The sequence below is a fragment of the Pristiophorus japonicus genome, chromosome 17 (genome assembly GCF_044704955.1).
Source record: "Pristiophorus japonicus isolate sPriJap1 chromosome 17, sPriJap1.hap1, whole genome shotgun sequence".
Taxonomy (NCBI): Eukaryota; Metazoa; Chordata; class Chondrichthyes; family Pristiophoridae; genus Pristiophorus; species Pristiophorus japonicus.
Genome location: NC_091993.1, coordinates 82,495,773 through 82,518,882, shown reverse-complemented (window position 1 = coordinate 82,518,882; position 23,110 = coordinate 82,495,773). Strand labels below are relative to the sequence as shown.

Sequence of the window (23,110 nt, the reverse complement as noted above, 5' to 3'; positions counted from 1 at the left end):
TCCAAAAAGATAGGGACCGCAGGGTGATCTCCTGGACTAGTCGCATCTGCCTAGATGGGTCAGAGAAGAATTTTCCAGGATTTTATCCCCTCCAAATTGGCCTGGTTTTTCACCTCTCCCAGCAGATCGTACTTTTGGGTGCACTGGAGAGTATATATAGTGATACACAAGATATCAATTGCGTGGGACAGGCTGGATGGACCAGAGGGTCTTTACCTGCCAGTCAGTTTGTTTGTATGTATGTGAATTTTAAAATATGAGTTTAGGGACCAGGAGCCAATATGGGGTGAGCAGAACTTGAAGATAAGAGGATACAGGCAGCTGTTTTGAATGAGCCAAAATGGGCCAGCTAGGAGAGCATCAGAATAGGCAAGTCTGGAGGGGGGGGGGGGGGGGAAAGGAGGGAGAAGGGGGAGAGAAGAGAAGAAAGACAGGACAAAAAAAAAAAAGGTATAGATTAGGATTTTAGCCAGATGTCTTGAGGCAGGCATTGTTAGACATAGCAAGCTTGGTGACAAATAAGACACCAAAATGACAAACAGCCTGGCTCAACCAGAGACAGCAGCCGGGGAGGATGATGGAATTAGTGGCGAGGGTACAGAGGTTATGGCAGGAGCTGAAGACTATGGCTCTGGTCTTCCCAATATATGTCACTGGAGAAAGCTGCAACTCATCCAGGATTCGATGTCAAGACAAGCAGGCTGATGACAGGCAGTGGAGGGGGGGGGGGGGGGGGTGCAGAAATGGTGTCATCAGAGCAAAAAACTTATAGAACCTGGCACCATGTCTTTGGATGAGTCACCAAATGGATGAGGAGATGGGGTCTCCCTGCTCTTCAAATAGTGCCACAAGATCCTTAACGTCCACTTAAACCACCTTGAGGGTTTCTCCTCAGTTTTGTCCTCGAGTAGGAGCCATCCTTTTATGTTCAACCCCCTTTTCTAGGGTTTTTTTTTTGCAGGAGGACAAAGTGCTCCTCAAGCTTAATAAAATTAAGATTTGTTTAGGGATTACTTCCAAAGGGTAATAAGCCACATTGCCAATGAAGACAGCAGCAGGAAGGAGAAACTAAACAAGCAAAGAGAATAGCCATACCGAATTCAGTATTTGGAGCTATGGGTTCTGGCTCCATGTCCTTTTGAGAGGCACAGTATGGTTTTACCAGCTATACATCAAACACTACATAGTGTTAAGCATAAGTAAAGAATGCAGCAAAGACAGTTCAAGCAAAATTGAGTGCAATGTCACGGCTGTTCCGTTCAGATACACATGCAACTGAATGTGTTATAACTATTTATCAGCACATATACTATCAGTAAATGCAATGTATACGAAGAAAGTGTATATATCTGCCAGGTCATTTTGAAAGTACATTCACAACCAATTCTGCATTGCAAATTTAATCAGTTTAAGATTGTTAAAATACAAAAAGTGGAATTAAAAAGATCAAGTATTTGATCTTAAGGAACACAGTGCAGGTCTGTAGTATATTCAGAATTAAGGAACAGATTAAAATACTTTTTTCATTGGGATATTGCAGTAGTTATATGCAAACATACCTCTTTTCAGCTTTAAACTTGTCAATGAGCTTCTGTTTCTGTTCATCAACTACCCAGTACCTGTGTGGTATGAAGTAACTGGACACTACTCTACATTCAGGACATGCCCTGCAAACAAAGGAGATCTTTGAAGTTCTTAAATTTTCCCTTGCATACATTCAAAGAAAAAAATATTTTCACCACAACCCCTTCCAGTCTACAAGACTGTCTGGGCCAGACTGTCACAAATGCTATCAGCTGCACCCAATGAATACAACTTTCCAGCCAGATCATACAGTATTAAGCTTTACTTATCCAGACATTTACAAGCAAAATGTTCCAATTTGAGATGGTCATATTCTCAGCCACCAGCTTAAATTGCTTTCAGATAGTAAACATTTATTTTCCCTTTCCTACAAGGCTACCAGAAATACTTTCAAGCATTCAACAGTATTCTTTAAAAATTGTGTTTTTCAAATTGCTCCTGAAAAAAAGTCATCGAGGCCATTTTGTGCTGTACTGGAAAACCAAGCTAATACAAAAGCAAATTACTGCACATGCTGGAAATCTGAATTAACCAGAAAATGATGGAAATACTCAAGTCAGGCAGCATCTGTGGAGAGAGAAACAAAGTTAACGTTTCAGTTGGATAACCTTTTGTCAGTACTGGAAAAAGTTAATGTAACAGATTTTAAGCACGTGCAGAGACAGGGAAAGAGGGGGGGCGGGGGGAGATTGGAGAAAGAACAAAGGAGAAGGTCTGTGATAGGCAGGAGAGATTAAATGACAAAAAAGGTATGATGGTACAAAGCAAAAGGAGATGGTAATGGGACAAGAGAAGAAACAAAAGATGGGTCGAGAAGAGGTGTAAATGGGAATAGCAGAATCAACAACTATCTGAAAAAATAGGGACCGAGGTTATGGTCTGAAATTGTTGAACTTGATGTTGAGTCCAGAAGGCTGTAAAGTGCCTAATTGAACAATGAGGTGCTGTTCCTAGAGCTTACATTGAGCTTTCAAGAGGCCAAGGACTGAGGGCACAGTGGGAGTGGAGCAGAGAATTAAAATGACAGGCGACCAGAAGCTCGGGTTCATGCTTGGGGACTGAAGGAGGTGTTTCGCAAATCAGTCACCCAATCGGTGTTTGGTCTCCCCATTGTAGAGGCTTCCAATTTCCACCCTTTCCTCACCTTCACATGGTCCATCTGTGACTTTTATCTCCATTTCTGGGGATAGGCTAAGTTTGAGCACATCAACACGCCTGGTGATTGGATCTAGGCTGTCCAGCTCAGCTCTCACTAGATAAATTTGTTGAGCCATTGAGAGAAGCCCTAACCTACATATTCATCAAGATTTATATTCTTTAGGCATTTCAACAGTTAACAGTCAACAAGGTAATTAGAATAGTGATATTACTAATGGCTCCACTACAGAAGTTGTTTCATTTGGTGATATTTACTTACTTTATTATATTACTGGTGAACCCCTTGCTGTTTCGCCATTTCTTGATACAGGTCACACAGAAAGCATGGTTGCAGCCAGGAAGAATTGCAAAGCAACGGTCTTTAGCTGGTGTTTTTTCATAGACTGTGTCCATGCAGATTCCACAAATTACATCTTTACTCATTTCAACAGCCAGGTTTTCAGTCCACTTTTTCTAAAATTAAAAAAAAAGTGTTACTAAATCAGTGCTTACTCATACCTGGCTTTGAATTCCTTTTCTCACTGCTTTACACCAGTTATACTGCCAAAGCTGTTCGGCAAGTTAGCAATAGCAGCTACTCAATAGTCATCTATAACTCAGCAAATTCTAATCATGGCAGAGATGCCAAGATGTGCTGCCTTGAGGTGTACAAGGAAAGGGAAGAATCAAGTGTTTTTTTTTTAAAACTAAAAGTTAATGTCCCTTCAATCTCCATCGATGCTATCATGTGACAGCTGCCCTTACTAACCAAGGAACCTGCTGGTTTTGGAATCTTTATTGACTTGAATTGTACTTTGCAATGCTCCAAGAGACAATAAATTTTCCTTCATTGCCACCAGAGATACCCCAAAGAATGATCAAAAATGCTCAGGACAATAAAGCCTTAGCAAAGTACAAGTACTTTGGGGGATGGGGGAGAAAAAGAAAAGAAAATTCTAAAAATGCAGTTATTAAATCTCAGTGACAAGCAGGTGGGTGGATTCCTTTGTAAAAGCTGAAACCACATACCTTTGTAGCAGATTGAGAAGCTGAAGAGGCTCTCTCGAAGTCAGTTTGAGGTATGCTGTTGACACAACTGCACGCTTCCCTGGACATAAAATGGAAAGGATCTGCTGCCCGTGAGGTTGGTGCACAATCTGAAATGTGCAAACAATTCAACACGAATACCCGATTAATTGTAGAGTATGTGCAGAAGGACACCAAAAATATTTTCTGTTGTCAGCACTGAAACTAAACAAACAGTGTACATGCAGCACACAAGTAAACTCGACATGTATACAAGAAAGTCACAATTTGCACTTTTAATTTGTCCGAGGGGGTATGAATATTTTACATCTTGCTACAATGAAAAGGATTGCACAAGACCTAGATTTTCCAAAAATTGAATTCTCCAACAGTAGATTTCAGGATTGTGTTGAATTTTGCAAACCATAAAACAGCAAATATGCTAACTTCAAAATACATTTGTTTTCAATTTGGCCTTTACTTTTGTCCACTTCTTCTGAAGGTGATGATTAAAGCTGTGGTTCTACTACAGGTACTGCTCGGAGCCCAGTCACCCAAGTGGCCCTTCTTCCAACATGATGGCAGGTCATCTAGGTCCACACTCTAATTAGAAATATTATTTTTTTCACTCCTAAGAATTAGGAGCAGGAGTAGGCCATTCATCCCTCGATCCTGCTCCTCCATTTAATATCATGGCTGATCTTCTAACTCAACTTTCCTGCACTGTCCCCATATTCCTTGATTCCCTTAATATTCAAAAATCTATCGATCTGTCATGAATATACTCAAAGACTGAGCCTCCACAGCTCTCTGGGGTAGAGAATTCCAAAGATTCATTACCCCCTCTGAGAGAAGAAGTTTCTCCTCCTCTTGGTCCTAAATGGCTGAACTCTTATTTTGAGATTGCGACCCCGGGTTCTAGACTCCCCCGCCAGAGGAAACATCCGCCATGCATCTACCCGGTCAAGCCCCGTCAGAACTGTGTATGCTTCAATGAGATCATCTTTCATTCTTCTAAACTCGAGAATATGGATTAGTTCCTATGGATTGGAGGGTAGCTAATGTAACCCCACTTTTTAAAAAAAGAGAGAGAAAAAAAAATGGAATTATAGACCAGTTAGCCTGACATCGGTGGTGGGGAAAATGCTGGAATCAATTATTAAAGATGTAAAAGCAGCACATTTGGAAAGCAGTGACAGGATCGATCCAAGTCAGCATGGATTTATGAAAGGGAAATCATGCTTGACAAATCTTCTAGAATTTGAGGATGTAACTAGAGTGGACATGGGAGAACCACTGGATGTGGTGTATTTGGACTGTCAAAAGGCTTTTGACAAGATCCCACACAAAAGAGATTAGTGTGCAAAATTAAAGCATATGGTATTGGGGGTAATGTATTGATGTGGATAGAGAACTGGTTGGCAAAGTAGGAATAAACAGGTCGTTTTCAGAATGGCAGGCAGTGACTAGTGGGGTACCGCAAGGTTCCGTGCTGGGACCCCAGCTACTTACAATATACATTAATGATTTAGACGAAGGAATTGAATGCAATATCTCCAAGTTTGCAGATGACACTAAGCTGGGTGGCAGTGTGAGCTGTGAGGAGGATGCCAAGAGGCTGCAGGGTGTGACTTGGACAAGTTAGATGAGTGGGCAAATGCATGGCAGATGCAGTATAATGTAGATAAATGTGAGGTTATCCACTTGTGGCAAAAACAGGAAGGCAGATTATCTGAGTGGTGACAGATTAGGAAAAGGGGAGGTGCAACAAGACCTGGGTGTCATGGTACAGTCGTCATTGAAAGTTGGCATGCAGGTACAGCAAGCAACGAAGGCGGCAAAATGGCATATTGGCCTTCATAGAGAGAGGATTTGAGGATAGGAGCAGGGAGGTCTTGCTGCAGTTGTACAGGGCCTTGGTGAGGCCACACCTTGAATATTGTGTATAGTTTTGGTCTCCTAATCTAAGGAACGACATTCTTGCTATTGAGTGCAGCAAAGGTTCACCAGACTGATTCCCAGGATGGCAGTAATGACACAAGAAAGAAAGACTGGATTGACTAGGCTTATTTTCACTGGAATTTAGATGAATGAGAGGGGATCTCATAGAAACATAAAATTCTGACGGGATTGGACAGGCTAGATGCAGGATGAATGTTCCTGATGTTGGGGCGGGGGTGGTGGGGGAGGGAGAAAAGAGTCCAGAACCAGGGGTCACAGTCTAAGGGTAAGGGGCAAGCCATTTAGGACAGATGAGGAGAAACTTCTTCACTCAGAATTGTGAACCTGTGGAATTCTCCAACACAAAAGTTGTTGACGCCAGTTCGTTAGATATATTAAAAGGGAGTTAGATGTGGCCCTTGCGGCTAAAGGGATCAAGGGGTATGGAGAGAAAGCAGGAATGGGGTATTAAAGTTACATGATCAGCCATGATTATTGAATGGTGGTGCAGTCTCGAAGGGCCGAATGGCCTGCTCCTGCACCTATTTTCTAGGTTTCTAATATAGGTTTAGCGTACACAATCTCTCCTCATAGGACAATCCTCCTATCCCAGGAATCAGTCTGGTGAACCTTCATTGCACTCCCTCTATGGCAAGTATCCTTCCTTAGGTAAGGAGACCAGGGGCCTATAATAATTGCAATAAGGCATCTTTATTCATACTCAAATCCTCTTATAATAAAGGCCAACATACCATTTGCTTTAACTGCTTGCTGTATCTGTATGTTAACTGTGATGTGTACAAGGACACCCAGGTCCCTTTGAACACCCACATTTCCAAATCTCTCACCATTTAAAAAATATTCTGCTTTTCTATTTTTCCTACCAAGGAATCACGAGACAGAGACAACAATTGTACTACCCTAAGCTACCCAGCTGAATTTGCCCAATTAATTTCAGATTTATCAGTATTAGCATCCTTAGCTAGAGGAATGCAGGAGGTTATGATCATTTTTATAGGAAACCCAGGCCCAAAAGCACTGATTTGTACAAAGCATTTCAATAGACTTGGTACATACATAACCAGGTCATCCAGTTTTCAGCCATGGACTTATGCAGAGTCAGTACTTTATTGCAATTTTAAGTCACCGTGGAGCGAGTGGGCAAGAGAACAAGACATAGAAACATAGAAACATAGAAAATAGGTGCAGGAGTAGGCCATTCGGCCCTTCTAGCCTGCACCGCCATTCAATGAGTTCATGGCTGAACATGAAACTTCAGTACCCCATTCCTGCTTTCTCGCCATACCCCTTGATCCCCCTAGTAGTAAGGACCTCATCTAACTCCTTTTTGAATATATTTAGTGAATTGGCCTCAACAACTTTCTGTGGTAGAGAATTCCACAGGTTCACCACTCTCTGGGTGAAGAAGTTCCTCCGCATCTCGGTCCTAAATGGCTTACCCCTTATCCTTAGACTGTGACCTCTGGTTCTGGACTTCCCCAACATTGGGAACACTCTTCCTGCATCTAACCTGTCTAACCCAGTCAGAATTTTAAATGTTTCTATGAGGTCCCCTCTCATTCTTCTGAACTCCAGTGAATACAAGCCCAGTTGATCCAGTCTTTCTTGATAGGTCAGTCCCGCCATCCCGGGAATCAGTCTGGTGAACCTTATGTCCCAATTGTTTTAACCAATATGCAACACTTCCTGCTCATTTGTATTGCCATAGATCTGCTCACTTCCTTCATCAGACTCAATTGATCCCTAATTTAATACCATCATGAATTTGACCAACTTGGATGTTTTTGAATCCAAGTAGTTTATAGAAATTTGAACGTGTAGGAAGATGGTCCACTAAGACACACTAGTAGAGTTCTGGCATAGCAAAGAGTTAATACTTGAACATTGGGAACGCTGAGACAAAGTCGAATATTAGTTTCAGCAGATGTTCCTAATCGAATGCCAGATGGAACTAGATCAGTCAAGATTGTAGACCAGACGAATATGCACTTGGGCAGACACCAGTAGTACAAGCAAGCAAATACCTACACTATCCCAGGTATCAAAAAGGAGGTATCTTCCTGTTTTGGTTTAGGCACTAGAAAAAGACTATAGACCCTAAACGTAAATCCTTCTTTGTTCTTGGAGGAAGGCAACATCGGCAAGGCAGTATTTATTTGCCATTCCCATGTGTCCGGAGGACATTTAGAATCAACCACATAGTGGAATTGGAGTCACATGTGGACCCAACTGGATAGCAGTAGCAAATTCCTTTCCCTAGAAGTCATTAGAGAACCAGTTGGGTTTTTAAACAATCCAGCAGTCTTCTATGGTTTTCTGATGTTAGCTCATACATTGCCATAGTTTCTTGAATCCAATCTCAGTTTACTATGGTGAAGAACCCTCATGGAAATTCTACACCATTGAGTTTTAACAGTTAAAACCTGTAAGAGTATCAACTGGTATTTGCAACAAGTGGGCATGTGGAAGGGACATCAATGGGAGAGCAGTTAGATTTAAGGTAGTTATGGGAAAGGTCAAGGATAGACCAGGAATAAAAATTCTAAATTGGGGGAAAAGCCAATTTTGTTAAGTTGAGGTGATTTAGCCAGTGGACTGGAAACAGCTACTTGAAGGTAAATCAGTGTCAGGAGGCTTTCAAGGAGGAGATCCAGAAGGTTCAGACCAAATATGTGCCCTTAAAGAAAAAGTCCAGACTAACAAATCTAGAGCTCCTTGGATGCCTAGGGACAAAGAAAAAAAGGGAGGCTTATGACAGATATTGAGGGCTAAATACTGCAGAATCTCGAGTATAGAAAGTGCAGGGGTGAAATTAAAAAATATCAGGAAAGCAGAGAGCATGAAAAATTCTTGGCAAGTAAAATCCAAAGATGTTTTATAAATCTATTATTAAGAGCAAGAGGATAAATAAAGGGTAGGGCCTATTAGAGACCATGAGGGCAATCTGTATTTGGAGGCAGGAGATGTGGGTATGGCTCTTAATGAATACTTAACGTCCGTTTTCATGAGAGGGGCGATGCAGACATCGCTATCGGGAAGGAGGTGTGTGAGAAATATTAGATTAAATAAGCATAGCAAGAGAGGAGGTATTAAAGGGGTTTAGCAGGTTTGAAAGTGGATAAGTCCCCAGGCCCAGATGAAATGTATCCCAGGCTGTTAAGCAAAGCAAAAGACAAAATAGCAAAGGCTCTGACCATCATTTTCCAATCCTCTGGTTTCCGGTGTCGTGCCAGAGGACTGGAGGACTGCTAAAGAAGGGAGAAAGGGATAGACCAAGTAATTACAGGCCAGTCAGTCTAACCTCAGTGGTGGAATAATTATTGGAAAGAATTCTGAAGGACAGGATAAATCTTCATTTAGAAAGAAAGGGATCAATCAAGAACAGTCAAGGGAAGATTTGTTAAGGGAAGGTCGTGTCTGACTAACTTGATTAAATTTTTTGGAGGTGGAAACAAGGTGGGTCGATGAGGGTAGTGAGTTTGATGTAGGGTACATGGATTTTAGCAAGACTTTTGACAAGGTCCCACATGGCAAACTGGTCACAAAAGTAAAAGCAGGGCAAAGTGACAAGTTGGATCCAAAATTGGCTCAAAGGCAGGAAGCAATGATCTAGACTTGAATATAGGGGGTATGATTAAGAAGTTTGCAGATGATACTAAAATCAGCTGTGTGGTTGATAATGAGAAAAAAAGCTGTAGACTGCAGGAAGATATCAACTGGTCAGGTCGGCAGAACAGTGGCAAATGGAATTCAATCTGGAGAAGTGAGATATAATACATTTGGAGAGGGCTAACAGAAAGGAACACACACTAAATGGTAGGACACCAAAAAAAAGTGTAGAGGAACAAAGGGACTTGAGTGCATTTCTACTGATCCCTGAAGTTAGCATGCCCAGGTAGACAAGGTGATTAAGGCGGCAAATGGAAAGCTTGCCTTTATTAGCCAAGGCACAGAATACAAGAGCAGGGGGTTATGCTTGAACTGTATGAAACACTAATTCAGCCACAGCTAGAGTACTGTGTGCAATTCTGGTCACCGCAATACAGGAAGGATGGGATTGCACTGGAGAGCATACAGAGGAGATCTACGAGGATGTTGCCAGGAGTGGAGAATCTTAGCTATGAGGACAGATTGGATATGCTGGATTTGTTTTCCTTGGAACAGAGGAGGCTGAGGGGAGACCTCATTGAGGTGTATAAAATTATGAGGGGCCTATTTCCCTGAGTAGAGGAGTCAACAACCAGGGGGCATAAATTTAAAGTAATTGGTAGAAGGTTTAGAGGGGATTTTGAGGGAAATGTCTTCACCCGGAAGGTTGTGGGGTTCTGGAACTCACTGCCTGAAAGGGTGGTAGATTCAGAAACCCTCACCACAATTAAAAAGTATTTGGATGTGCACTTGAAGTGCTGCAACCTGCACGGCTATGGACATAGAGCTGGAAAGTGGGATTAGGCTGGATAGTCTCTTGCTGGCCGGCACTGACACGATGGGTCAAAATGGCCTCCTTCCATTCTGTAAATATCTATGATTCTAACTGGAGGCAGTTCAGAGAAGGTTCACAAGGTTGATTCCTGAGATGAAGGGATTGTCATATGAAGAAAGGTTCAGCAGGTTGGGTCTATACTCTGAGTTTAGAAGAATGAGAGGTGGTCTTATTGAAACATACAAGATTCTGAGGGGGCTTGACAGGGTAGATGCAGAGAGGAAGTTTCCCCTCATGAGGGAATTTAGAACTAGGGGGTATAGTTTCAGAATAAAGGTGTTGCCCATTTAAAACAGAAATGGGGAATTTCTTCTGAGGGTTGTAAATCTTTGGAATTCTCTACCCGAGAGAGTATGGAGGCTGGGTTTTTGAATATATTTAAAAAGGTGGAGATACAGATTTTTGAATGATAAGGAAGTCAAGAGTTATGGGGAGCAGGCAGAGGTGGAGTTGAGGCCAGGATCAGATCAGCCTCGAGGGACCAAGTGTCCTATTCCTGCTCCTATTTCTCAAGTTCTTGGAACTGCACCCACTAAAGACTGAGGTTGTAGGTTGAGGCTAACTATTTCAATATTGCAAATGTACCAATACAGTGAATGTGAGCCTTGGTAAATCAATATTGTAATCCTGGTCAATGAGCAAAACTCAAGAAGCTAATCTCAGTTAAGATACCGTTTTATACTTAAATAACCTATGATGATCTTGACAGTCGATTAATAGAATTCTATATACTCAATGACTAACTTTTACAAGTGTGGAGTCTCATTGAAGATTTTTTTTAAATTAAATACATTTAATAATTGTTAATTGTGTTAACAAAAGATGTGGGTAAATAAAAGTGTTATTTAATGCAATCTTATCTTTGAGTTCGAGCAGCACGAGTCCGTGGTGCGTGGAGAGGCCTATAAAAGCCCAACGTCTGAGGAGGAGTGGCAGTTCAAGCAGCGCGGGTCCGGGGTGCGTGGAGAGGCCTATAAAGGCCCAACATCTGAGGAGGAGTGGCAGTTCGAGCAGCGCGAGTCCGGGGTGCGTGGAGAGGCCTATAAAAGCCCAACGTCAGAGGAGGAGCGGCAGTTCGAGCAGCGCGAGTCCTGGGTGCGTGGCGAGGCCTATAAAGGCCCAACGTCTGAGGAGGAGTGGCAGTTCAAGCAGCGCGAGTCCGGGGTGCGTGGAGAGGCCTACAAAGGCCCAACATCGGAGGAGTGGCAGTTCAAGCAGCGCGAGTCCGGGGTGCGTGGAGAGGCCTATAAAGGCGTGATTGTACAGCTCCAGCCAGGAGAAAAAGCAAAAAAGTAGAAAGAAATCAAAAGGTGACGTCACAGCCAAAGGGGCAAGTGATTGGTGAGTAGCTTTTATTTTTATTTTTTATATCAGTAAGTAACCTGTTAAGTGTTGTCACCAAATTAAGTGTATTTAAAGGTTATGTCATGGCAGGAGAGCTCAGTCACGTGATATGCTCCTCCTGTACCATGTGGGAACTCGGACACTTCCGGTGTCCCTGACGACTACGTGTGCGGGAAGTGTATCCACCTCCAGCTCCTGACAAACTGCGTTGCGGAATTGGAGCGGAGGGTGGATTCACTCTGGAGCATCCATGATGCTGAGAATGATGTGAGTAGCACGTGTAGCGAGTTGGTCTTACCGCAGGTGAAGGGTCCACAGCCAGATAGGGAATGGAAGGCTAGCAGGAAGATAGTGCAAGGGTCCCCTGCGGTCATCCCCCTGCAAAACAGATACACCGCTTTTGAGTACTGTTGAGGGAGATGACTCATCAGGGGAGGGCAGCAGCAGCAGCCAAGGTCATGGCACCGTGGCTGGCTCTGCTGCACAGGAGGGCAGGAAAAAAGGAGAGAGCGCGGTAGTGATAGGGGATTCAATTGTAAGGGGAATGGATAGGTGTTTCTGCGGCCACAACTGAGACTCCAGGATGGTATGTTGCCTCCCTGGTGCAAGGGTCAAGGATGTCTCAGAACAGGTGCGGGACATTCTGAAAAGGGAGGGTGAACAGCCAATTGTCGTGGTGCACATTGGTACCAACGATATCGGTTTAAAAAAAAAATGATGAGGACCTAAGAGACGAATTTAAGGAGCTAAATTAAAAAGTAGGACCTCAAAAGTAGTAATCTCAGGATTGCTACCAGTGCCACCTGCTAGTCAGAGTAGGAAATCGCAGGATAGCTCAGATGAATACGTGGCTTGAGCAGTGGTGCAGCAGGGAGGGATTCAAATTCCTGGGGCATTGGAACCGGTTCTGGGGGAGGTGGGACCAGTACAAACCTGACGGTCTGCACCTAAGCAGGACCAGAACCAATGTCCTAGAGGGAGTGTTTGCTCGTGCTGTTGGGGAGGAGTTAAACTAATATGGCAGGGGGATGGGAACCAATGCAGGGAGACAGAGGGAAACAAAATGGAGACAGAAGCAAAAGACAGAAAGATGATGAGTAAAAGTGGAGGGCAGAGAAACCCAAGGCAAAAAAAAAGGGCCACTGTACAGCAAAATTCTAAAGGGTCAAAGTGTAATAAAAAGGCAAGCCTGAAAGCTCTGTGCCTCAATGCAAGGAGTATTCAGAACCCAGGAGAGGGCGCAGAGCTAGTTAGAATGGGTGAGAGCTCAGATGAACAGGACCCCAAGAAAGAATGCAAAAGGCAGGAGGCAACAGAGCAGAGTAGCACTGGAGTAAGGGCAAACCACAATGTGATAGGAAGGGACAATATGTATGAATATAAAGGGGCTGCAGGAGGGGTCAAAACTAAAAATCATGGTTTAAAAACTTGTATTAAAACACTCTACCTAAACGCACGCAGCATTCGAAATAAAGTAAATGAGTGGACGGCACAAATCATTACAAATGGGTATGATTTGATGGCCATTACAGAAACGTGGTTGCAGGGTGGCCAAGACTGGGATACAGGGGTATCTGACAATTCGGAAAGATAGACAAGGGAAAGGAGGTGGGGTAGCTTTATTAATAAAGGATGATGTCAGTGCAGTTGAGAGACACAATATTGGCTCTAATGAACAAAATGTTGAATCACTGTGGGTGGAGATTAGAGATAGTAAGGGGAAAAAAGTCACTGGTGGGCATAGTTTTTAGGCCCCCAAATAATAACTTCACGGTGGGGCAGACAATAATCAAGGGAATAATGGAGGCATGTGAAAAAGGAACGGCAGTAATCATGGGGGATTTTAACCTACATATCGATCAGTCAAATCAAATCGCACGGGGTAGCCTCGAGGAGGAATTCATAGAATGCATACGGGATTGTTTCTTAGAACAGTATGTTGCAGAGCCTACAAGGGAGCAAGCTATCTTAGATCTGGTCCTGTGTAATGAGACAGGAATAATAAACGATTTCCTAGTAAAAGATCCTCTCGGAATGAGTGATCACAGTATGGTTGAATTTGTAATACAGATTGAGGGTGAGGAAGTAGTATCTCAAACAAGCGTACTATGCTTAAACAAAGGGGACTACAGTGGAATGAGAGCAGAGTTGGCTAAAGTAGACTGGGAACACAGACTAAACAGTGGCACAATTGAGGAACAGTGGAAGACTTTTAATGAGCTCTTTCATAGTGCTCAACAAAAATATATTCCAGTGAAAAAGGGCGGCAAGAGAAGGGATAACCAAGGAAATAAAGGAGTGTATCAAATTAAAAACCAATGCGTATAAGGTGGCCAAGGTTAGTGGGAAACTAGAAGATTGGGAAAATTGTAAACAGCAAAGAATGACTAAGAAAGCAATAAAGAAAGGAAACATAGATTACGAAAGTAAACTTGCGCAAAACATAAAAATAGATAGTAAAAGCTTTTATCGATATATAAAACGGAAAAGAGTGACTAAAGTAAATGTTGGTCCCTTAGAAGATGAGAAGGGGGATTTAATAATGGGAAATGTGGAAATGGCTGAGACCTTAAACAATTATTTTGCTTCCGTCTTCAGTGGAAGACACAAAAACCATGCCAAAAATTGCTGGTTACGGGAATGTGGGAAGGGAGGACCTTGAGATAATCACTATCACTAGGGGAGGTAGTGCTGGACAGGCTAATGGGACTCATGGTAGACAAGTCCCCTGGTCCTGATGAAATGCATCCCAGGGTATTAAAAGAGATGGCGGAAATTATAGCAGATGCATTCGTTATAATCTACCAAAATTCTCTGGACTCTGGGGAGGTACCAGTGGATTGGAAAGCAGCTAATGTAACACCTCTGTTTAAAAAAAAAAAGGTGGCAGACAAAAGGCAGGTAACTATAGGCCGGTTAGTTTAACATCTGTAGTGGGGAAAATGCTTGAAACTATCATTAAGGAAGAAATAGCAGGACATCTAGATAGGAATAGTGTAATCAAGCAGACGCAACATGAATTCATGAAGGGGAACTAATTTAATGGAATTCTTTGAGGATATAACGAGCATGGTGGATATAGAGGTGTACCGATGGAATGTGGTGTTTTTAGATTTCCAAAAGGCATTCGATAAGGTGCCACACAAAAGGTTACTGCAGAAGATAAAGGTACACGGATCAGAGGAAATGTATTAGCATGGATCGAGAATTGGCTGGCTAACAGAAAGCAGAGTGTCGGGATAAATGGGTCCTTTTCGGGTTAGAAATCGGTGGTTAGTGGTGTGCCACAGGGATCGGTGCTGGGACCACAACTGTTTACAATATACATAGATGACCTGGAAGAGGGGACAGAGTGTAGTGTAACAAAGTTTGCAGATGACAAAGATTAGTGGGAAAGCAGTTTGTGTAGAGGACACAGAGGCTGCAAAGAGATTTAGATAGGTTAAGCGAATGGGCTAAGGTTTGGCAGATGGCATACAATGTCAGAAAATGTGAGGTCATCCGCCTTGGGAAAAAAAACACAGTAAAAGGGAATATTATTTGAATGGGGAGAAATTACAACATGCTGCGGTGCAGAGGGAGGGACCTGGGGGTCCTTGTGCATGAAACTCTTTTGGACATGAATCCCAAAAAGTTAGTTTGCAGGTGCAGCAGGTAATCAGGAAGACGAATGGAATGTTGGCCTTTATTGCGAGGGATGGAGTACAAAAGCAGGGAGGTCCTGCTGCAACTGTATAGGGTATTGGTGAGGCCGCACCTGGAGTACTGAGTGCAGTTTTGGTCACCTTACTTAAGGATATACTAGCTTTGGAAGGGGGTACAGAGACGATTCACTAGGCTGATTCCGGAAATGATAGATTGAGCAGACTGGGTCTTTACTCGTTGGAGTTCAGAAGGATGAGGGGTGATCTTATAGAAACATTTAAAATAATGGAAGGGATAGACAAGGTAGAGGCAGAGAGGTTGTTTCCACTGGTCGGGGAGACTAGAACTAGGGGGCACAGCCTCAAAATACGGGGGAGCCAATTTAAAACCGAGTTGAGAAGGAATTTCTTCTCCCAGAGGGTTGTGAATCTGTGGAATTCTCTGCCCAAGGAAGCAGTTGAGGCTAGCTCATTGAATGTATTCAAATCACAGTTAGATAGATTTTTAACCAATAAGGGAATTAAGGGTTATGGGGAACAGGAGGGTAAGTGGAGCAGAGTCCACGGCCTGATCAGCCATGATCTTGTTGAATGGCAGAGCAGGCTCGAGGGGCTAGATGGCTTATGTTCATCCAATTAACCCCTGCTTGGTATCTAAAATTGTCAGGTTGCTTATCCGACATCCAGTACTGGATGAGCAGAAATTCTCCAATTAAATATTGAGAAGACCGAAGCCATTATCTTTGGTCCCCACCACAAACTGCAATCCCTAACCACCGATTCCATCCCTCTTCCTAGCATCAATCTGAGATTGAACAAGACTGTTCGCAACCTAGGTGGCATATTTGACCCGGAAATGAGTTTCCAGCCACATATCTGCAGCGTAACTAAAACCACCTTTTTCCACCTTTGCCCCTGCTTCAGCTCTTCTGCTGCTGAAACCCTCATTCATGCCTTTGTTACCTCTCGACTTGACTACTCCAACTCATTCCTGGCCAGCCTTCCACATTCCACACTACGTAAACTTGAAATCATCCAAAACTCAGCAGCCAGTGTATTAACCCGCACCAAATCACGATCACCCATCACCCCTGTGCTTTGACCGACACTGGCTCCCAGTTAAACAACGCCTCCTTTTCAAAATCACTCCATGGACTTTCCCCTCCCTATCTCTAATCTTTTTCAGCCTCACAACCCCACAAGATGTCTGCGTTCCTCAAATTCTGGCCTCTTGAACATCCCTCATTATAACTGCTCAACCATCGGTGGGCGTGCCTTCCGCTGCCTGGATCCTAAACTCGAACTCCCTCCCTAAACCTCTCCTCCTCTTAAGAACTCCTTAAAACCTCTCTAAACAAGCTCTTGATATCTGCCTTAATTTCTTCAGCAGCTTGGTGTCAAATTTATCTGTGTCTTGTAACACGGTTGTGAAGCGCCTTGGGACATTTTACTATATTAAAAGGCACTATATAAATAAAAATTAATTGCAGCAAGTAGGAACTAATTCCACTTCACTGTACTGCAGCTGTATTGTAAACCAAATACAAAATTTGGATTGGGTTATTCAAGATGATTCAATTTAGACATCTTATACACATTAGATGAACTGTAAATTCCAATCCAATTCACCAAGGCATACATACTTGAAAATGAAGAGGGAAGTGAAGGAGGAAAGATTTACCAGATACTCATACTGATTACCTACCTACTGGGAATTCAAATACAATATACACAGTGAAACCTGTATAAACAGACACTCTCAAAAAACAGCCACTTACTAAGACCCTCAAATAACTTGCATGGTAAAATATAGAAGTGGCACAATGAAACCACAAATTCTTGCAAATTACAAACTGCCTTCAATGCACAAAGCCCTTTTATTACTTAAAGCACAGGACACAGCCTGTGGCAAAGCTGCTGTATCTGGAACTTTGAGTCGGGATCACTGACACTGCCATAAGAACACAAAAAATAGCAGCCAAAGTAGGCTATTCGGCCCTTCGAGCCTGCTCCATCATTTCCCCTTCAGCTTGCTTCCTTTCTACCCCCAAATACTCATGTCAGTGTTTGCCAGTCAGCATGAGGCACAGCAGGTTATGTGAAAGAAACTGCTTTTGTGGAATGTGGATCTCTTTACCCAGCATGCACTGCAGCAGAGAAACTGCTCTATCTCGGATTGAATGCTTGCATGGCTCTATTCCAGGGAGAACGGTTTTGCTGCTGCTGTGGATTCTACTGAAAACTTTACAATACAGACAATGACCATTTTTAAAACAAGGACAACTGCAAGATGTCAGTCATGAAGGAGTATTAATTTATAGGTTTCAATGCATCATGTAATTGAACATTTTATCTCACAAAAGATCAAAGGTCCCAGTGCAGATCCCTGGGACACTCCACGTCTCTGTAGACTGACATTGTTCCCATGGCAAGCTCACTGATTGCTTTCTTTCAATCAATTTCTTATACACCTCAAACTTTCACTGCTTTAAGCTTGTGCAACATCCTTTCATGTGCAACTTGATTAAAGGCTTTCTGACGTCCAGATAAAGTACCATCATAGGAATTTCGAACACCCACTTAGAATGGCAAGTCCTCAAAAATTAAGGTTGGTTAAGCACTATCCGCTTCCTCTGAAACCAGGTTTGTCATTTTAGGTGCCAGCTCAGATCCCTTCCTTCAAATTTGTTGTTGATACATTCTACAGTTTTGCTGTTGCAACACTATATGCTTGCAGTTACCCAAGCTTCTATTATTTTTTTTTTTGAAGGACAGTACTCATATGGCTAGTTTCCAATCCATTGGCACCTCTTCTGTGGTTTTACTGATACAGCACTTTAGATTTAATTTCCACCAACATACTTGCAAAGCTTCTTTGCAGTGTGTTTAAAAGCAGCATTTATTTCCGGATTCATTTCAGAAAGGGAGTCAACAAAATAACTTGGGATGCTAATTTGAACAGAATACTCCTTTCCACGAAACAAAATCTCTCTCCTCCACCTTACTTCACTCCCCCCAACCCAAGTAATTATAAAGTTTTGCGGTATGGAATACTAACAACCAATACGTAATATTGCATTATTCAAACTCAACTATTGTTTGAGAGATGCAAGTTCCAATAAATTTATAACACTCCCATTTTATTGAAGGTCACTATTACCTACCATGCTCTTGAAACTGTTGAGGCATAAATTCCGCATCAAGTTCCCATCTCTCAGAGCATTTAGAAGGAGTTTCATTCTCTTTATCTTCTGCGACCTCCTCCTCCAGGTGCATGCCAAAACGCTCAGTATTTCTACCAAAGTGAGGGAAACTCGAGACAGCAGGTTCAGAACCACGTCGACCCCAAGTAGCCTTTGCAGTAGTTGAGTGGACAGTACATCCTACAGCATGGGAAGGCTGAGAAAATCCTGCCGGCATTCGCTGAATAGCAGGAGCAGAGCTACGTCTGTTTCCTCCTCCAGTGCGGTCACTAGATTCAACACCATGGTAACTCCGGGATGATTCTGCGGTCGTCAACTGAAGCGCAGGAGCAGAACCACGTCTGCTCCTGGATGACCATCGCACAGTCGGACTGATGTGTTGATATCTGGCATGATATTTTTAGACATTGTCCATTAATACATTTTAATTCAACCTCATACAAAAGTCTTCAGAAAATTAACTTGGGTATCAAGTCCTAGATTGCTATGAAACTACATATATAAACCAGCCTAGCTAACCACCCTTGTATTGAACCCAGCAACCCATTCCAATACACTTGGGTGGCAATTATATCCATGCTGGAGAATGCAACTTCCCCACAACACCACCCCCCCGCCCCTTCTCTCACTACCTCAGGACATCACGACATCCTCTGCTTCTCCCCTCACCCCAGCAACACACCCCCCAAAAAAGTTTGAAGAGAATACTGCAGAGTTTATAAAATCAAAGACAAGGAGGATATCCTAAAGATGTTTAAAAAAAAGGGAATGGTTATAATTCCTGTGCAGGAAAAAAAACCAGCTTTGTCTCAATCGCGCTGGATTGTTTCTACAATGTAGTTAATACATAACACTGCAACACAAACGAAAAGGCCCGTTAGTCTGTGCTGTGATGATCCCTTTTAAAAGCTTTCTGCTAGCATGGAAGGCTTGCGACCTAATAACTAAAGAAAAATTAATACTTCCTATGTGAAACACTTCAAAGTATTTCAAATGGTGCAATAAGGTGCTGTAGAAATGCAAATATTCGTTCTAACAAATGTAAAGTCCAAAAAGAAGCATTCATATTATAAATTCCTACAATTTCCCAAATACAAACCTGCAATGGTTTCCATAGAAGCAAAATCCATTTGAAAAGTGCCTACAGATCTGGGACGACTTCTGCATAGTCAGATCATGTGAGTAATAGCAGCTATGTCCCCATTTGCAAGCTCCAAGGGCGAAGTTCCTGGAAAACAGACATTACAATGTTTTTTCAATGCTTCAAATCAGCATACCAGAGATACCCAAAGGATAGCTGTTAGTAGGCTTATAATCCCATCAACAGGTACCGTAGCATAGTGGTTACGTTACTGGACGAGTAACCCAGAGGCCTGGATTAACTATCTGGACACACAAGTTCAAATCCCACCATGGCAGCTGGGGAATTTAAATGCAGTTAATTAAATAAATCTGGAATTTAAAAAGTGGTCATAAAAACCCACTTGGTTCACTAATGTCCTTTAAGCCCTCTGAAATGGCCTAGCAAGCTACTCAGTTGTATCAAAACCTCTACAAAGAAGCAAATCCCTTCCGAACAACACTGGGAGTACAGGTACCTTCACCACAGACTATCAGTTCAAGGGCAGCTCACCACCACCTTCTCCTGGGCAATTAGGGAAGGTTAGTAAGAGCTGCCCTTGAACTAATAAAAATTAAGATAGTAGCCATATAGAAACAGAAGCGAGGGAGATCCACGGTGGATTCATGTGGCTCAAGATAGAGGGGGTTTGATGGGCCTTTTCTGGTAGATTTTATGAAAATGCTATTGAGACCAGGTAACAATGCGTGCTCTATGGTTCTAAAGAGCTCATCATCAGTCAAGTCTGTCTTAAACTACCAGTCAAGTCTGTACCTAAAAACTCGTCATGCAAAAGGACATCGACAGGCTAAGTGAGTGGCCAAAATTTGGCAGATTGAGTATAATGTTGGAAAGTGTGAGGTCATGCACTTTGGCAGAAAAAAAATCAAAGAGCAAGTTATTATTTAAATGAAGATTGCAAAGTGCTGCAGTACAGCAGGACCTGGAGGTACTTGTGCATGAAACACAAAAGGATAGTATGCAGGTACAGCTAGTGATCAGGAAAGCCAATGGAATCTTGGTCTTTATTGCAAAGGGGATAGAGTATAAAAGCAGGGACGTCTTGCTAGTTATACAGGGTATTGGTGAAACATCGGGCCCAGGTTTGCGCCACGCTTAGAACGGCACATCTCCGTGAGCTGCGCCGACTTTTTAAGAACAAAAACTGCGCTTAAGTTACCTTACTATTCTCCCCGCAGCTGGAACGATGAAGGCCCTCGGTATAGCGCAGCACAAGGGCAGGGGCGGAGCCAGAACCCGGCGCTGAAAACAGTGCCAGGACCTCTGCACATGCGCGCTAGAGGGTGTGCGCATGTGCAGTAGCTCCTCACAGCCCAAATCTGTGCAGGCTGTGTGGGAGGGACCCGAAGAATGTCGGCCCTAGCCCTGGCCGAATGGGCTCCCCGCCGTGACCTGTGGAAACAGTGCCTGCCGCATTCAGCCGGGAGTACTATAAAGAACAAAGTCTGGAATAAATTAGTTTAAGGTAAGTTTCTAGAGAGAAAATGATTGAAGGGTATGGGGAAAAGCTGGGTTTCTGGGGTTGAGATTATTTAAAAAGGGATGGGCTTGTGTCTGTTTTCCCCCACCCCATGGAGTTGTGTGTTTTTGCATTAATTTCTGAAGCAGCAATTACAATGAGCTTTCTCAGTGGCTCAGCCATTTGGGGCTTTACAATGACAAAGCTAAAAATACATTGTTGTGCAGACAGCTTCAAATAATTTGATAAACTATACAAAAATCACTTGAGGGTATAAAGATGCTGTGTTATTGGATGTTTTAAAAAGTATTTTATTCAGTTTTTATCTCCACGTACCTGTTGCATGTAGATGTTGGTTAGTTTACCTAGGATTCTGTAAAAGCAATCAATATGGTAAAGGAGGGGCAGCCTGATTTTGCAATGCATGAAGCAGTAAGCTTGTAATCCAACATGCACATTCAGAGGAACTGGCTGAGATAGTCAAGTTAATTAGCCAATTTACTAAGTCAAAAAATAGTTATGGTGTGGGAGTGTAATCATTTTCAAAACATGATTGATTTATTGATCATTTATTATTGATGGCAGCTCTATTTGTAAAAGTGAAGTGTTTAATGCTTGTAAACTCTTCCCCTCCCCCCCTCCCCCACCCCACCGCCCCCCCACACCCTTTCGTTCCCTGCGTCTAATTTCTCAAGTGTAGACAAGGTTTTTCTGAGCATACAAAAATCTACACTTAGTTTTAGTTTGGAGCAAGTTTTCACTGCCTAAACTTGCAAAACAGGCATAAGTGGCCGGACATGCCCCCTTTTGGAAAAAAAACTGTTCTAAAATGAAACTATTCTAACTCACTAGAACTGGAGCAAACTAAATGCCGAGAATTACAATTTCTCAGATGCTCCATTCTAAACTAATTGCTCCAAAAAAAAAAAAAAAATAGGAGCAACTCAGGCCGAAACTTGAGCCCATAGAAAATAGGTGCAGGAGTAGGCCATTCAAGCCTGTACCACCATTCAAGATGATCATGGCTAATCATGCAACTTCAGTACCCCGTTCCGGATTTCTCTCCATTCCCCTTGATCACTTTAGCCACAAGGGTCACATCTAACTCCCTTTTGAATATATCGAATGAATTGGCCTCAACAACTTTGTGGTAGAGAATTCCACAGGTTCACAATTCTCTGGGTGAAGTTTCTCCTCATCTCGGTCCTATATGGCTTACCCCTTATCCTTAGACTGTGACCCCTGGTACTGGAGTTCAACATTGGGAACATTCTTCCTGCATCTAACCTGTCCAATCCCGTCAGAATTGTACATGTTTCTATGAGATCCCCTCTCCTCCTAAATTACAGTCAATCCAGTCTGTCACGTCAGTTCTGCCATCCTGGGAATCAGTCTGGTGAACCTTCGTTACACTCCCTCAATAGCAAGAATGTCCTTCCTCAGATTGGGAGACCAAAATTGTACAATATTCATGGTGTGGCCTCACCAAGGCCCTGTACAACTGCAGCAAGACCTCCCTGCTCCTATATGCAAATCCTCACTATGAAGGCCTTCATGCCATTTGGCTTCTTCACTGCCTGCTGTACCTGCATGCCAACTTTCAATAACTGATGCACCATGACACCCAGGTCTCGTTGCACCTCCCCTTTTCCTAATCTGTCACTATTCAGATAATATTCTGCCTTCCTGTTTTTGCCACACCTGGAACACTGCGTGCAGTTTTGGTTTCCATATTTACGAAAGGATATACTTGCTTTGGAGGCAGTTCAGAGAAGGTTCACTAGGTTGATACCAGAGATGAGGGGGTTGACTTATGAAGAAAGGTTGAGTAGGTTGGGTCTCTACTCATTGGAATTCAGAAGAATGAGGGGTGATCTTAATCAAAATGTATAAGATTGAGGGGACTTGACAAGGTGAATGCAGAGAGGATGGTTCCACTGATGGGGGAAACTAGAGGGCACAATCTTAGAATAAGGGGCCGCCCATTTAAAACTGAGATGAGGAGAAATTTATTCTCAGAGGGTTGTTAATCTGTGGAATTCGCTGCCTCAGAGAGCTGTGGAAGCTGGGACATTGAATAAATTTAAGACAGAAATAGACAGTTTCTTAAACAGTAAGGAGATAAGG

At 42.8% G+C, this 23,110-nt stretch overlaps 1 protein-coding gene across 4 annotated transcripts in view; it reads right to left on the bottom strand.

The window, feature by feature from the left end:
- LOC139227831 (probable E3 ubiquitin-protein ligase makorin-1) overlaps positions 1 to 23,110 on the bottom strand; it is a 50,638-nt gene that overhangs the window by 6,204 nt on the left and 21,324 nt on the right. For all 4 annotated transcript variants that reach the window (XM_070858905.1, XM_070858903.1, XM_070858904.1 and 1 more), the window contains 5 exons: positions 19,483 to 19,611; positions 18,345 to 18,769; positions 3,751 to 3,878; positions 3,002 to 3,195; positions 1,560 to 1,667 (listed from right to left, as the gene is read on the bottom strand). In XM_070858905.1, coding sequence (XP_070715006.1) covers positions 1,560 to 1,667; positions 3,002 to 3,195; positions 3,751 to 3,878; positions 18,345 to 18,769; positions 19,483 to 19,550 — 923 coding nt within the window. In that variant the 5' untranslated portion in view covers positions 19,551 to 19,611. The remainder of the gene's footprint in view (positions 1 to 1,559; positions 1,668 to 3,001; positions 3,196 to 3,750; positions 3,879 to 18,344; positions 18,770 to 19,482; positions 19,612 to 23,110) is intronic.